Source organism: Neofelis nebulosa, chromosome 11 (assembly GCF_028018385.1).
Source record: "Neofelis nebulosa isolate mNeoNeb1 chromosome 11, mNeoNeb1.pri, whole genome shotgun sequence".
Classification (NCBI taxonomy): domain Eukaryota; kingdom Metazoa; phylum Chordata; class Mammalia; order Carnivora; family Felidae; genus Neofelis; species Neofelis nebulosa.
Window position 1 is genome coordinate 81,688,490 of NC_080792.1, and position 13,471 is coordinate 81,701,960.

The following is a 13,471-nucleotide window of genomic DNA, read 5'->3' on the forward strand; positions in this document are numbered from 1 at the left end:
TATGAGGCTTCTCCCAGTTGTGGGATGAGAGTGGGGACCACTGTAGGGCCAAGAACACAAGTCGCTGGCACAGAACAGGTGTTCGATATGTATTCATTTTTTGTTGTTGTTGTTCTTAAGTAGGCTTCGTGCCTAGCATGGAGCCCAATGTGGGGCTTGAACCCATAACCCTGAGATCAAGACCTGAGCTGAGCCAAAGAGTCTGATGCTCAACCGACTGAGCCACCCAGGCACCCCTCGATACGTATTTTTTTTTAATTTTTTAAATGTTTATTTATTTTTTAGGAGACAGAGACAGAGCATGAGTGGGGGGAGGGGCGGAGAGAGAGGGAGACACAGAGTCTGAAGCAGGTTCCAGACTCCGAGCTGTCAGCACAGAGCCCGACGCGGGGCTCGAACTCACAGGCTGCGAGATCATGACCTGAGCCGAAGTCAGATGCTTAACCGACTGAGCCACCCAAGCGCCCCCCTCAATATGTACTTTTTGGAGAAGAGAGAGGAGGGAGGGGCAGAACGAAACAGGGTGCAGTCAGTTAAGTGTTCAGAGCCTCCTGTCTGTTTTTAGGGGCAAGCATCTGGGCACCCCCACCAGAGCCCACCAAGACCTAGCCCGTGTCTCCTGCCACCTGAAAAACTTCCACTGACTACCCCAGACACAAATCTAGAAAAGGACATGCGTAGCCACAGCCCAAAGCCTGCGTATGCCCCGTCCCCAGCTTAATAACTCACAAGTGCCACTAATGTGCATTTTTAGCGAGAACCTTTCAGTCCCCACTCAGAAAAGTCATTTGCATCCCCCATGCAGGGCCCCTGACTGCTATATTAATCTCCCCATTTGTCCCCTCCTGAGTCATCTAATATGACTGCTGGCTAATTAAAACATCAAAGCCCCAAGTACCACAGCCCCGCCAGAGGCCTCCTAATGCCTGCTTTCAGGGGTGCCGTTCGGCGCAGCCCCGGGTGGAGCGGGGCAAGGCCCACGCCTGGGGCTCCCAGGTTCTGGGCTCGAAATGACCACCCCTTGCACATCTGGAGCCTCCACAGATGGACTTTTTCATTATGCCTGTTACCTCGCTATTTCCACACCCTGCCAAATGAGGGCTGCTCACTGTCCCCCGCCCCCACCAGCCACACCCCACGCCTCTTCCTCCCGCCTCACTGTGCTCCCCACCGTCTGCCCTCGCACCCCCTCTCTGGGTCCTAGGCCTGACCCCAATGCCACCAAGGCACCTCTTATCCCCCATCTGGGATTCCAGCTACTCCTCAGCCTCTGGAACATCCTTAGGGATGGTCAAGAGAGTTTGTAACCTGGCTGAGTGATGCCCAGTATTTAGGGAGAGTGGCCGGGGTGCTCCCACATGGGCAAGGTCAGATTTTTTTTTTTTTTTTGGTTCTCATGGATGCTGAGGAATTTGTCACCACAGAGTCTTGGCTAAAGATGTGACTTCTGTCACCTGCGTGTCTGCTGGGAGAGACAGTCACGGAGACAGAATCTTAAAGAAGTGTGGAGGCTGTCTGGCCAGGCCTCCAAAGGAAATGGAGCTGTTTGTATGTGGCCTCACAAGGGGACAGAAGTAAAGTAACTTGGAGCTGAGCAAGCAGAAAATGTGAACGGGAGTGAAGGGAAGAACGCCTCCAGATCCTTCTCCTGCCCCCGGGATGGTAGGACTATAGTGATACTTGCGGCAATGACCGCAATGACCACAATGGCAGGTGCACTAAGGGCAGCAGATTCTCGTGCCAGCAGCAAGAAGTGATGGCTGACACTCAGGAGGTGATTGCATTCATCCAGGTGAAAGATGATGTTGGCCTGGCCACGGGGCTCGCCAGTTCGGTGGGAAGTGAGAGGAGGCGGTGGGTTCTAGAGCTATGGAGAAGCTAAAATGGTGGGACCTGAGGAGGCACTCACTGTGGGGGATGAAGAGAATGATGTTCAGGACAGGCCCCAAGTGTGGCTTGCACAGGTGGTTGGATGGTGATGCCCAGCACTGAGACGGGAATCGCTGGGGATGACCAGATCTGGCCACAGCAGGGAGGTGTGGAAGATGAGGAGTCATGGCACCTTCCATTTGTTCTCTGCTAACTCTTGCATGGTTCTGGAGAGGTCTTTAACATGCTGTTCACCTACGCTCTGGGCCCCAGATTCCAACATGGCGGCACAGACGCTTTAGCACAGAGCTTCTCTATTCTGCTGGCCAGAAAGGTGGCTGCGGTATGCCTCTCACCTCAGGACCTTTGCATAAGCTGTTCCTTCTGCCCACAAGACCTTGCTCTTCTCTCTTTGCCGGATTAATACCTACTTGTCCTGCAGGTCTCTACTTAGAGGCCAAATGCTCTGGGTTAGGTGCCCCTTCTGTGGGCTTCCACAGTGCCCTGTACACAACCAACTTCTCATGTTAGGGCAGCCATTGCACCTGGTTTTAATGACTCGTAAGCTGTCATCCATCCCCTGACCCCCATCTTGCACAATGAACTCCATGAGGGCAGAGATCACATCTGTGTAGTTTGTCACTGTAGGCCTGGCCCTTGCTACCTTGCTTGGAACATAGGAGATACTCAATAAACACATGTTGAATGAATGAATGAATGAATGAATGATGCATAATGGCCAAGAGGCAGGAGAGTCAGCAGTTCAGGGCATGGTTTGAAAGACTGCTAGGATTTGACTCCTGGTTCCAGCTTACTAACTTTGTGACCTTGGACGACTTAGTTAACCCCTCTGTGTGCCACAGTTTCCTCATCTGTAAAATGGGCATGATAAGATTTTGCTTGGCACATAGTGAGTGCTTATTGAATGCCAGTTTCCAGTAGTAGTCCTTCAGTGTGCTCCGTGATTTCTTTCCCGGACTTCGTCCAGTTCACTGGAATTCACAGCTTCCTCACCATCCTGAGCCCCTCAAGCTGATGAGATGACGATTCGGCCTCCTTTCTGACTTCATCTCCTTGAACTAACTGTACTCACGCACTCCAGCCACACTGGCCTCCTCACTGGCCCTTTGAACTTAACAAGCTCATCTGTACCTCAGGGCCTTTGCACTTGCCTTTCTCTCCTCCACTTAGTCATCAATATATATCCTTACAACCAACTGATATTATATCATTTGGGTGTTGGTTTACTTATAATTTATCTCCATTTCTCTGACAATAATGTCCCAGAAGGGCGAGGGCACTCTCTGTCTTGCTCATTACAGTGTCCCCAGTGCCTAACAGTGTCTAGCCCATAATAGGTCCTCAATAAATACTAGTTGAGCGTGAGCATGCCCTGACACAAGGTCACTACCCAGTGCTCCGATCTTTGGTATGAATGTCACTCCACATTGGCTTGTCTTCTCCTTTCTCTCACTCAGCTGTCATGTCAGCGTGTGCCTGCTGCCTCTCCCTGACAGCCGCTGACTGACTGATGCTTGTCTGGTGCAAAAGCAGGTGGACAGTTCCTCAGAAACACCCAAGACAGAATGTGATCCTTAGTAATGAGGTCTCAAGTGGATGGGCCACGATGGTCAGCCCAGGACTTATCCCCCACCACCTACTGGGCAATTTGTTTATAGAAGTGAAGACAAATGGGGGACTGAAGGTGCTGAAGACAGAGGAGCAGTCAGTGCAGAGGCCCTGAGGCAGGAACGCACTGGGCATTTTTGAGAGGCAGAAACCTGAAGTTTGGGGAAACATTCATGCTTCAAAACTATCCAATTAAATCTTTTCTGTTTCCCCAGTACTCGCCGGAAATAGTGAGTTTGGGCTGTAGCAGGAAAGCCCGGAAATCCAAGTAACCTGACCTAGCTTGGGGTGTGATTCCTCAGGCCTGAAAGCCAGTACCGTTCAGAGAGGCTGATGGTGTCCCTTGCTCATTTGCTCATTCAACAAACATTCATTGAGTCCCTGCTGTATGCTAAGACCTGTGTTAGACACCAGAGAGACCACCTTTGAGTTCCTGACCCCTCTCCCCGGAACGGAGCCCAAAAGGCTTTTCCATGGTGCCTCCTTCTTCATAGGCAGAGGGACCAGGTTCCCAGCCACCTTGCACGTGTCACCCCGGAAGAATCGAGTCCTCTCTCTGCAGACCCTTGGTAACTCTGGCAGATTCCAGGAAGAATCCCAGAGGACAGTTTTCAAGTGCCCCCCGAGCCCCGTCTCATGTTCCACCTCCAATCTCTCCTGCAGCCCCCTGCCTCGGGAAAACAGTCTCCTACAAAGAACGGCAGCCCCTCCAAGTGCCCCCGCTTCCTCAAGGTCAAGAACTGGGAGACTGACGTGGTCCTCACTGACACCCTTCACCTTAAGAGCACACTGGTGAGTACCCCAGCAGGGTGTGGCCCAGCCTCAGAATTAACCACATTTGGCATGGGCTAAGCCTTTGTTGTGGGGACCGCCCCGTGTACTGTAGGACATTTAGCATCACCCCTGACCTGTACACGTGAGATGTCAGTAGCCCCCCTGAAGTTGTGACCGCACCAAAAATGTCTTGAGATATTACTTACTGTCCCCTGGGTGGGAAGTCCCCTCCCATTTGGGAATCACTGGCAGATACTTACTCACTCATGGAAACACTTTCTTTTTTAATTTTTTTAATGTTTTTATTTATTTTCGAGAAAGAGAGAGAGACAAGGTGCGAGTGGAGGTGGGGCAGAGAGAGAGGGAGACACAGAACGTGAAGTAGTTTCCAGGCTGTGAGCTGTCAGCATGGTGCCTGACGTGGGGCTCGAACTCATGAATCGCAAAATCATGACCTGATCCGAAGTCGGACGCTTAACCAACTGAGCCACCCAGCTGCCCTAGAAATACTTTGTATTTGTGTACCTTGAACCTGAAAGAATTCAAGAAGAATTTCTGCTTCTGAACGCATTTTCTTCATCTCTCACAGTCTGACCGCTGATGGAGCCTTGAGCAAGCCCTTCCTTTGCTTTCACCGTGTTTCTGCTAAACTTTTATATCATTTTTTTAACATTTTATTGTATTTTTTAAGAGACAGAGGGGCACAGAGCACAAGCAGGGGAGGGGCAGAGAGAGAGGGAGACACAGAATCCGAAGCAGGCTCCAGGCTCCGAGCTGTCAGCACAAAGCCCGACGTGGGGCTTGAACTTATGAACTGTGAGATCCTGACCTGAGCCGAAGTCGGATGCTTAACTGACTGAGCCACCCAGGCTCCCCTATCATATTTTTTAACAGTCAGCAAATCACCATATTGCTTTACATTTTTGTTGAAATTGAGCTTCTTAGAAGAACATTGTATCGGTGAGTTATAGCCGCGTAAGAAATTTCCCTGACACTCAGTGCTTGAAACAGCCACCACTCATTTTTCAAAAGTCCACAGACTGCCTCGGTGGTCCTGCTGGTCTCAGTTGATCTCAAATATCTGCAGTCATCTGAGGGGTCAGCTCTGGGCGGGCTGGCTAGGATGGCCTTGGCCATGATTGCTCACCTGTTTCATGTGGTTTCTCTCATCCTCCAGCAAGCTAGCGCGGCCTGGTTCCCATGGTGGTTGCGAGGTTTTCAGAGGAAATGAGCAAAAGCATGCTTGATCTCTTGAGGCCTAGTCATGGGATGGGCACAGTGTCTATTGGCCAAAACCAGCTCACATTCAAGGGGAGAGGGGAGAGGTTCCACTTCTCAATGACAGTTGCTGCAAAGTCACATTGCAAAGGGTGTGGATGCAGGGAAGGGAGGCATTGGGACGACCTTTTTGCAATCAATGTGCCATAGACGTGTTCAGCCATAGTGGTTCTTCCTTGATGAACATGGGCTCCGAAAATACTCGAGGATTCGGTAGGAATGAGTCTGATTCCCAGGGAGTGCCAGTCAGAAAGCCCCTCTTCCCCTAGTTGAGTAGAGCAAACACTTTGGGGACCTTCGAATGCTGCCCATCATTCCTTACCATGCCTGATGACCACACCCTACAATGACTTGAAGCTGGCACCTGAGCAGTGCTATTTGGGAATTAAAGGCCAAGTCAACTCGACCACAAATGTCAGATCCATGGCCTCAGCCCCCCACGTGCCTCCAAGTGGTAGCCCAAATCTCTCTTTTCCCTCCAGGAAATGGGTTGCACCGAGCACATCTGTATGGGCTCCATCATGCTCCCCTCTCAGCAGATACGAAGGCCTGAAGACGTCCGCACAAAAGAACAGCTCTTCCCTCTTGCCAAAGAGTTCATTGACCAGTACTACTCATCAATTAAAAGGCAAGTGTATGTTGACTCCGGGGACCCAGGGCGAGTTACTGAGTACCAGGGACAAAGACTTCGGCTCCAACAATGCGGACAATTGAACCAAGAGTAAGGGCTCCGCCCACCATACACACACAGGTTGAAAACTAGCGGCCCAAGGGCCAAATCTGGCCCCCAGAAATGTCTTTGTCTGGCCTGCAAAGTGTTGCTTCAATTTGAAATATTTCAAGCAACTCCATGCCTAGGTATACGTGCCCGAAAGAAACTCTCACACGTGTTCACCAGAAGGTATGCGTAAAAATGGTCACCGAAACATTGTTATAATAGGGGAAAAAAATTAAAAAGAGAGAGCCAACCAGAAACCACCTCGACTCCCTCAACAGGAGGATGCATGGGTAAGTGATGGTATTTTCTGAGTCAGGGAATATTACACAGCTGTAAAAAGGTGAATGAGTTAGCGCTCAGCACATTTGTGGGAATGAAGCTCGCAAACAAACTGTGCAAAAGGAAGAAAGGATAAGTTTGTGCAAGAATGCATTCAGGGTAGCATCATTTATGTAAGCTTTTTAAACATACAGAACAATATTGTATGTGATTTAGGGAATATATACACGTGTGACAAACATATGAAGAAAAGCGTGAGACACTTCCAGGAAGAAAGTGGGTTATGATGGGAAAATAGTCCCCAAGGAATTATAAAATCATTTCTCTTCTATTATTTTTTAAAGTTTTATATATTTACGTAACCTCTCCACCCACCATGGGGCTCAAACTCACAACCCCGAGATTAAAAGTCATACGCTTCTCTGACTGAACCAGCCAGGCACCCCTCATTTATTATTTCTTGGGCTTGAGTATTCATCATATTGTTTTTGATACCTTTTTGTAAGCCCCAAATTTTTTACAATAATTTTTTCAGCCTTCTAAACTTGAATTCCTTGTCATCGTTTAAAAATTAGGAGAGTCCCCTTTACAAATCAGATTTCCAGGGGTGCCTGGCTAGCTGAGTCAGCGGAGAGAGTGACTCTTAATCTTGGGGTTGTGAGTTCGAGCCCCATATGGGGTGGAGAGATTACTTTAAAATAAAATCTTTAAAAATAAATAAATAAAGGGGCACCTGGGTGGCTCAGTCGGTTAAGCGTCTGACTTCGGCTCAGGTCATGATCTCACAGTTTGGGAGTTCAAGCCCCGTGTGGGTCTCTGTCCTGACAGCTCAGAGCCTGGAGCCTGCTTTGGATTCTGTGTCTCCCTCTCTCTCTGCCTCTCCCCCTGCTCATGCTCTGTCTCTCTCTGTCTCAAAAATAAAAAAATAAACACTATATATATATATATATATATATATACACACATATATATACATATACATACATATATGTATATATATATATATACACATATATTTTTATTTTTTATTTTTATTATATTTTTATTTTTATTTTTTTATTTTTATTTATTTATTTATTTTTTTTATTTTTATTATACATATATATATACATATATGTATATATATGTATATACATATATATACATATATGTACATATATGTGTATATACATATATATACACACACACATATATATATATATATAATAAAAATAAAAATCTGATATCCGGTTTCTCTTGTAAGGAGACCTTTGGTTTTATTTGTTTGTTTTGGTTTTTTTAATCAAATATTGTTTGTTTGTTTAGAATAGAATTTAGTGATTCATCACTTACATATAACACCCAGTGCTCGTCCCATGAAAGGAGACCTTTGAGCCAGACACGGGCTCGCCTGTTGGCCACAGTCTCCACCCAGCCAGTTTAGTCCCTGCTGGGCCTTTGTGGACATTGGAGTTTGCAGTCTTCTTATGATTGAACTACTGTCTCCACATATGGACCCAGACTTGCTGCAGCTTCTGGCCTCCCCGAATGGCTCACTCCTGCCACTGACCCCTAACTCGGGAGCAGAGGTGACACTCCCACGTCCCTTCCCTCCTCGCTCAGGTTTGGCTCCAAAGCCCACACGGAGAGGCTGGAAGAGGTGAACAAAGAGATCGAAACTACCGGCACCTACCAGCTCAAAGACACGGAGCTCATCTACGGGGCCAAGCATGCCTGGCGGAACGCCTCCCGCTGCGTGGGCAGGATCCAGTGGTCCAAGCTGCAGGTAGGCGGTGAGGCTCTTTGGTGGGTGGGGAGGGAGGGAGGGATGGAGCTGTACAAAGGGTCTGCTCTTGGCAAGGCCACCTGGAGGGTATGGCGAAGTCCCAGATGGTAGGCATGGGGTCCCAGATTCTCGGATCGGGACTCAATCTGCTTCATAGTCGTGTCTCACTTAGCCAACATGCTGGGGATTTTTTTAATGTTTACTTATTTTTATTTTGAGAGAGAGTATGAATGGGGGAGGGGCAGAGAGAGAGGGAGAGAGCAGGCTCTCTGTCCCAAGCAGGCTCTACACTGTTAGCACATGGAGCCCCATGCGGGGCTCGATCTCACGAACCATGAGATCGTGCCCTGAGCTGAAATCAAGAGTCAGACACGCAACCGACTGAGCCACCCAGGTGCCCCAACACGGTTGTTGTTTTTTTTAAAAAGCAACTTGCTCGTCTCTTGGTAAGGCTTATGCTCTCCAGTTTACCACAGACCCCACCACTCTCTTTTGTATTCCACCTACTCTCTGCGTGTTTATATTATCCACCTACTCCCTGACAGCATTAGATTCTGTGTCCCCTGATACGATTTCTGCCCCCCTGGGGAATAGTTTGAAATCAGAAGTAGAATAGTTATCAAGGTCAGCGGGGTTCTGTTTGATTTTTCTTTGTTTTGTTTTGAAATCCCTCATCCCTAGTAACCTAGCAGGAAATACATGCAGCCCACTGAGGTCTCCCCTTTGCTCATCACCCCTTAACCACGTTCATGTACACACCAGGCCTGCCTTCAGGGGATTCTTCCTGGTTTGACTGACCGTGGTTATTAGGATGGGAAAAAGAAACCGTAAAACCCAGCCCTGATCACATTAGGGGAGCGCTCCCTACTCTGGCGGGACAGCAGGTGGCATGGGCTCCGGGTTCTCTTCCCTGTGGGAAGGCTGCACCGGGGGAGCCGGGGAGGGAAGGAGGAGGCACCCGTTCTCACCGTGCATCCTTCGCAGGTGTTCGATGCCCGCGACTGCACCACGGCTCACGGGATGTTCAACTACATCTGCAACCACATCAAGTATGCCACCAACAAAGGGAACCTCAGGTGAGCCCGCCAGCCCCGGGGAGGGGGGTCTGATGTCCCCAAAGCGTCGACCCTTGGGTGTGGAGTCGGCTCACCGGCCGAGGAAATGCTCTCCCTCTCCTCTCGGGGAGACGTGCCAAGCCGCGAGAGGGGGCCTGGCTTCTTGTCCCACCTGCCGTGTCCTGTCTCTTGCGTGGCTTGCAAAGCTACAGCAACCCAAATCACGTTCAACCCTCACAGTTCGGTATCACCTGTGGAGGGGGCAGGAAGGGGTGTTTCCCTTTTCAGGACTCCGAAAGTCCCATTGCCAACAGTGACCTGCTTTTACCAGCTCTCTGTCTTTTGCCTGCATTTCAAAGACACTTTCTCTTCCTGCCGCTGGGGGCACTGTTCCTTCAGGTTCGGCCAAGCCAAGCCACACCTTGGATTCCTCTTGCCCCAAAGAACAAAGCCCCAGGGAGGAAGCGAAGGCAGGGAGGCACCATGTGAGCTGGTGGCTTCCACACTGGCAAGTTGCAGCTGGAAGGCGACAGCTGGGGCCCCGCAGCCCGACGGTTAGACTTGTTAATCCCGTGCAATCAGTCCTTGTCCCAGCTGCTGAGGACCAGCCCCACGGTGGGGCCATGTGGGCCACTGCAGGGATATTCCCACAAGCCCCAGGCTGCACTGCGTCACCCCCATAGTGGCTTGTTTGTATGAAGCATGGGTTTTCCTGGATGTGTCCCTTCCTTGAGAAGGAAACAGTGTCCCAGCTGAGCCTACCAGTAGGAAAAGGGCCTGTAATATAAGCCCAGAGCCTGCTCAGGGAATTAGTATTTAGATCTTTTCCTGAAAGACCTCACCCCTCAGAGAACATCTTCTTGAGATCTTCTATTTAAGAAATATTCAGCTGATTCCTTTTTTTTTTTTTACAATTTTTTAAAAATTTTATTTGAGAGAGAGAGAGAGAGAGAGAGAGAGAGAGAATCCCAAGCAGACTCCATTTTCAGCATGGAGCCTGATGGAGGGCTCAATCCAACAACCATGAAACAGTGACCTGAGCCGAAATCAAGAGTCAGACACTCAACAGACTGAGCGATCCAGGCACCCCATTTTTTTTTCACAAGTTTTTAAAAATGTTTTTGATATTTATTTTTGAGAGAGAGAGAGAGAATGAATCTGCGAGGCGAGGGAGGGGCAGAGAGAGAGGGAGACAGAGGATCTCTGCCCTGACTTCCCGAGAGCCCCCACGCGGGGCTCAAACACACGAACCACAAGATCATGACCTGAGCCAAAGTCAGACGCTTAACCGATGGAGCCACCCCAGGTGCCCCCACAAGTTTTAAACCACAGATCTGGATGTAAGAGGGTCTTAAGGGAATGTGCACCATCTATAGAAATTATCAAAACATAACAGAGGAAGGCAGGCAAGGGGGAAGAAGGGAGGGAAAGAGGGATGTAATTTAAACGGAGCAGGCATTTGATCTGTCGTTCAGTGAAATCATGTTCAGGAGGCATAAGTGTGTTCTATTTCTTCCGTTGGTCTCAGTTCCCGCACATGGAGTAGGCATTCCACACGCTGTGTGTGAGTCTGGTGTTTCTGAACATGCTTTTTAAATACATATATTACACAAACACCCTGTATGTGGTGCTCAACCAAAGAAACGGCAATGTGTTTTGCTGCTGGAGGGAACACTGACCGTTTGACTCGTTCTGTGTTCATCTCCAATATGGTGCCTTTGCTACAAGATTGTTGAGAGCCCTGTTGGCCCTATACGACTTCTGCCTTCAGCCCCCGTTGTAGACTCAGCCCCAGGTACAGCGTCCCATCCCTGCAGCATTAAGTGCAATACTGTCTTGCGCACACGGCAAGACCTACATGGGCTCCGAAAGAAGGTAGCCCTGGGAACAGACGAGACAGGAGATGCTTTGTGGACGAGGTGAATCTGAGTCTGGCCTTGAACTTGGGTACATGACAGCAGAGATGGATTCCAGCCAAGATGGGTAGCCGAGCAAAGTTCCAGGGGCAGGGTGTGTACAGAAGGTCTGCAAGCAATGGGTTGGGCCTACCATGTGACCCTCAGGTTGACACGAGCCGGGGGGTGTCTCCCATAGCCTGGGATCGAGTCCCCTGATGAGACTGTTGAGCCGGGATGGCAGGAACTCCTGGTATGAAATAACATTGGAATCACGTCGTAAAGAAGTCATCCTCCTTTCAGTTGCTTTCAGTCCTTCTGATGATCCCCAAATCCCAGTTTGATGATGAGACATCATTAACACCTAACACTGCTGATCTCCCCCTTAGGGGAGCCAGCTGGGCGCCAGCTCGGTGCCTTGCACAAATGACAAATCTTCCTGCAACATAATAACAGTGTATGGTCTCACAGTTGCCAGTTTAGGTAGGTGAGGCCAGTGGCGATCTCCAGTTTTCCTTTAGAGTAAATGAATGTGAGTACAAGGGAAGTTGATTTCTTCTTAGTCCTATGTCTGTACACTTTGGTATGGTACAGGGAGGGGTGGGGGTGGGGCAAGCAGGGGAGAAGTAAGGATGGTGGAAAGAGCAAGAGTGGAAGTTGGGGGGCGCCTGGGTGGCTCAGTCGGTGAAGCGTCCAACTTCGGCTCAGGTCACGATCTCACGGTTCGTGGGTTCGAGCCCCGCGTCGGGCTCTGGGCTGACGGCTCGGAACCTGGAGCCTGCTTCCGATTCTGTGTCTCCCTCTCTCTCTGTTCCTCCCCTACTCTCACTCTGTCTCTCTCTGTCTCTCTCTCCCTCTCAAAAATAAATGAGATAAAAAAAAAATTTATTTTTAAAGTGGAAGTTGGAATCAGTGGTATTCACTCTTTGTGGGGAAAGAGGGCCCCCCGTTGTTTCCCTGGAGATTACCGGCTACCCAAGAACCCCTGGAAAGCTGGCCCAAGTCAAGGGTGTTTCAGAGACTCCAGTTAGAGCAGCATTCTCCACTCTTAAGCGAGCTAGCGTGGGGCCTCCCATATTCCACCCTTCCTCAGACCAATGGTCCAGTGGAGGGACAGGGCACGGTCCCTCCCTTGCAACAGCGGCTCCATGGGCCCTTGGGGACCTTGGCACAGAGGTGATCCACCCTGAGCCTCTGTGGGTGGCCTGGATGGCGCCCTTTGCAGTACGTCCACAAGGTGCAAGCCCTGCCCCGATACCACGTCTCCCTCTCTCCACCACAGATCCGCCATCACCATATTCCCCCAGAGGATGGACGGCAAGCACGATTTCCGAGTCTGGAACTCTCAGCTCATCCGCTATGCCGGCTACAAGCAGCCTGATGGCTCCATCCTGGGGGACCCAGCCAATGTGGAATTCACAGAGGTGTGTGCCTCCCACCCTGCCCAGTCCCCCAAACTGTCTTCAATAGGCTTTTCTTCGTTTCCTGTTATCATCATAGGGAAAGCAGCCAGTGGGGTACCGCTCCTCTGCAGACCCCCTGCTCCTTTGGGCGGCCCCCAGTCCAGCTGGTTCCCTTACAGCTGGTCATTTGGTCGTTTCCATCCATTACCTCACCCGACCCTCATGATAGGAGCTGTTGTCACCACCACCTCCCCATTCAGTGGCGACGCAGACGGGTAGCACAGGTTAGCCACGGTAGCTTCCGGCGTCTGTGCCCGAGGGAGACGCCACGGGCAGACCCCTGCCTAGAATGATCTCAGGCACACAGCCCGGCACCCCTTTTCCTGATCGCTCACTCATCCCTGGCCGAGGTTCTTCTCTGTTCTTTCCTCAAACGCCACCCCAGTACCTTCTTCAGGACTGAGCTGGCCAGACCAAGCCCTGCTCCACTCCCTGGCTGCCGACTTCATTCGCATGCGGCTTTTCTTATTAAAATGTTATTACCGCGAAGAAGGGGCTGTAACCAGGGCGACCAGGAGTCGCACCTGTGCCGGTTTAGACTCGGCCAGACTCGCGGCTCCACTTGGCTGAGCGCTAACTGCATAGTTGGCTGACCTTGTCTTCATGGCCACCAGAACATAAATGCCACAGCCCCCTCCTTCCCTTCTGTCTCCAGAAACCTCGCTGACTGCACATGCTTGCCTAAGCCCCTGATTTCGAGCTTCCTCTTTCTACTAACACAGCAGAAAGAATCACCCCAAACATAA

At 50.1% G+C, this 13,471-nt stretch overlaps 1 protein-coding gene across 4 annotated transcripts in view; it reads left to right on the top strand.

Annotated features, from left to right (window-relative positions):
• The window catches only part of NOS1 (nitric oxide synthase 1), a 182,522-nt gene that overhangs the window by 123,696 nt on the left and 45,355 nt on the right, over positions 1–13,471 (top strand). For all 4 annotated transcript variants that reach the window (XM_058691151.1, XM_058691154.1, XM_058691153.1 and 1 more), the window contains exons 4-8: positions 4,162–4,290; positions 6,033–6,178; positions 8,150–8,312; positions 9,297–9,388; positions 12,545–12,686. In XM_058691151.1, coding sequence (XP_058547134.1) covers positions 4,162–4,290; positions 6,033–6,178; positions 8,150–8,312; positions 9,297–9,388; positions 12,545–12,686 — 672 coding nt within the window. The remainder of the gene's footprint in view (positions 1–4,161; positions 4,291–6,032; positions 6,179–8,149; positions 8,313–9,296; positions 9,389–12,544; positions 12,687–13,471) is intronic.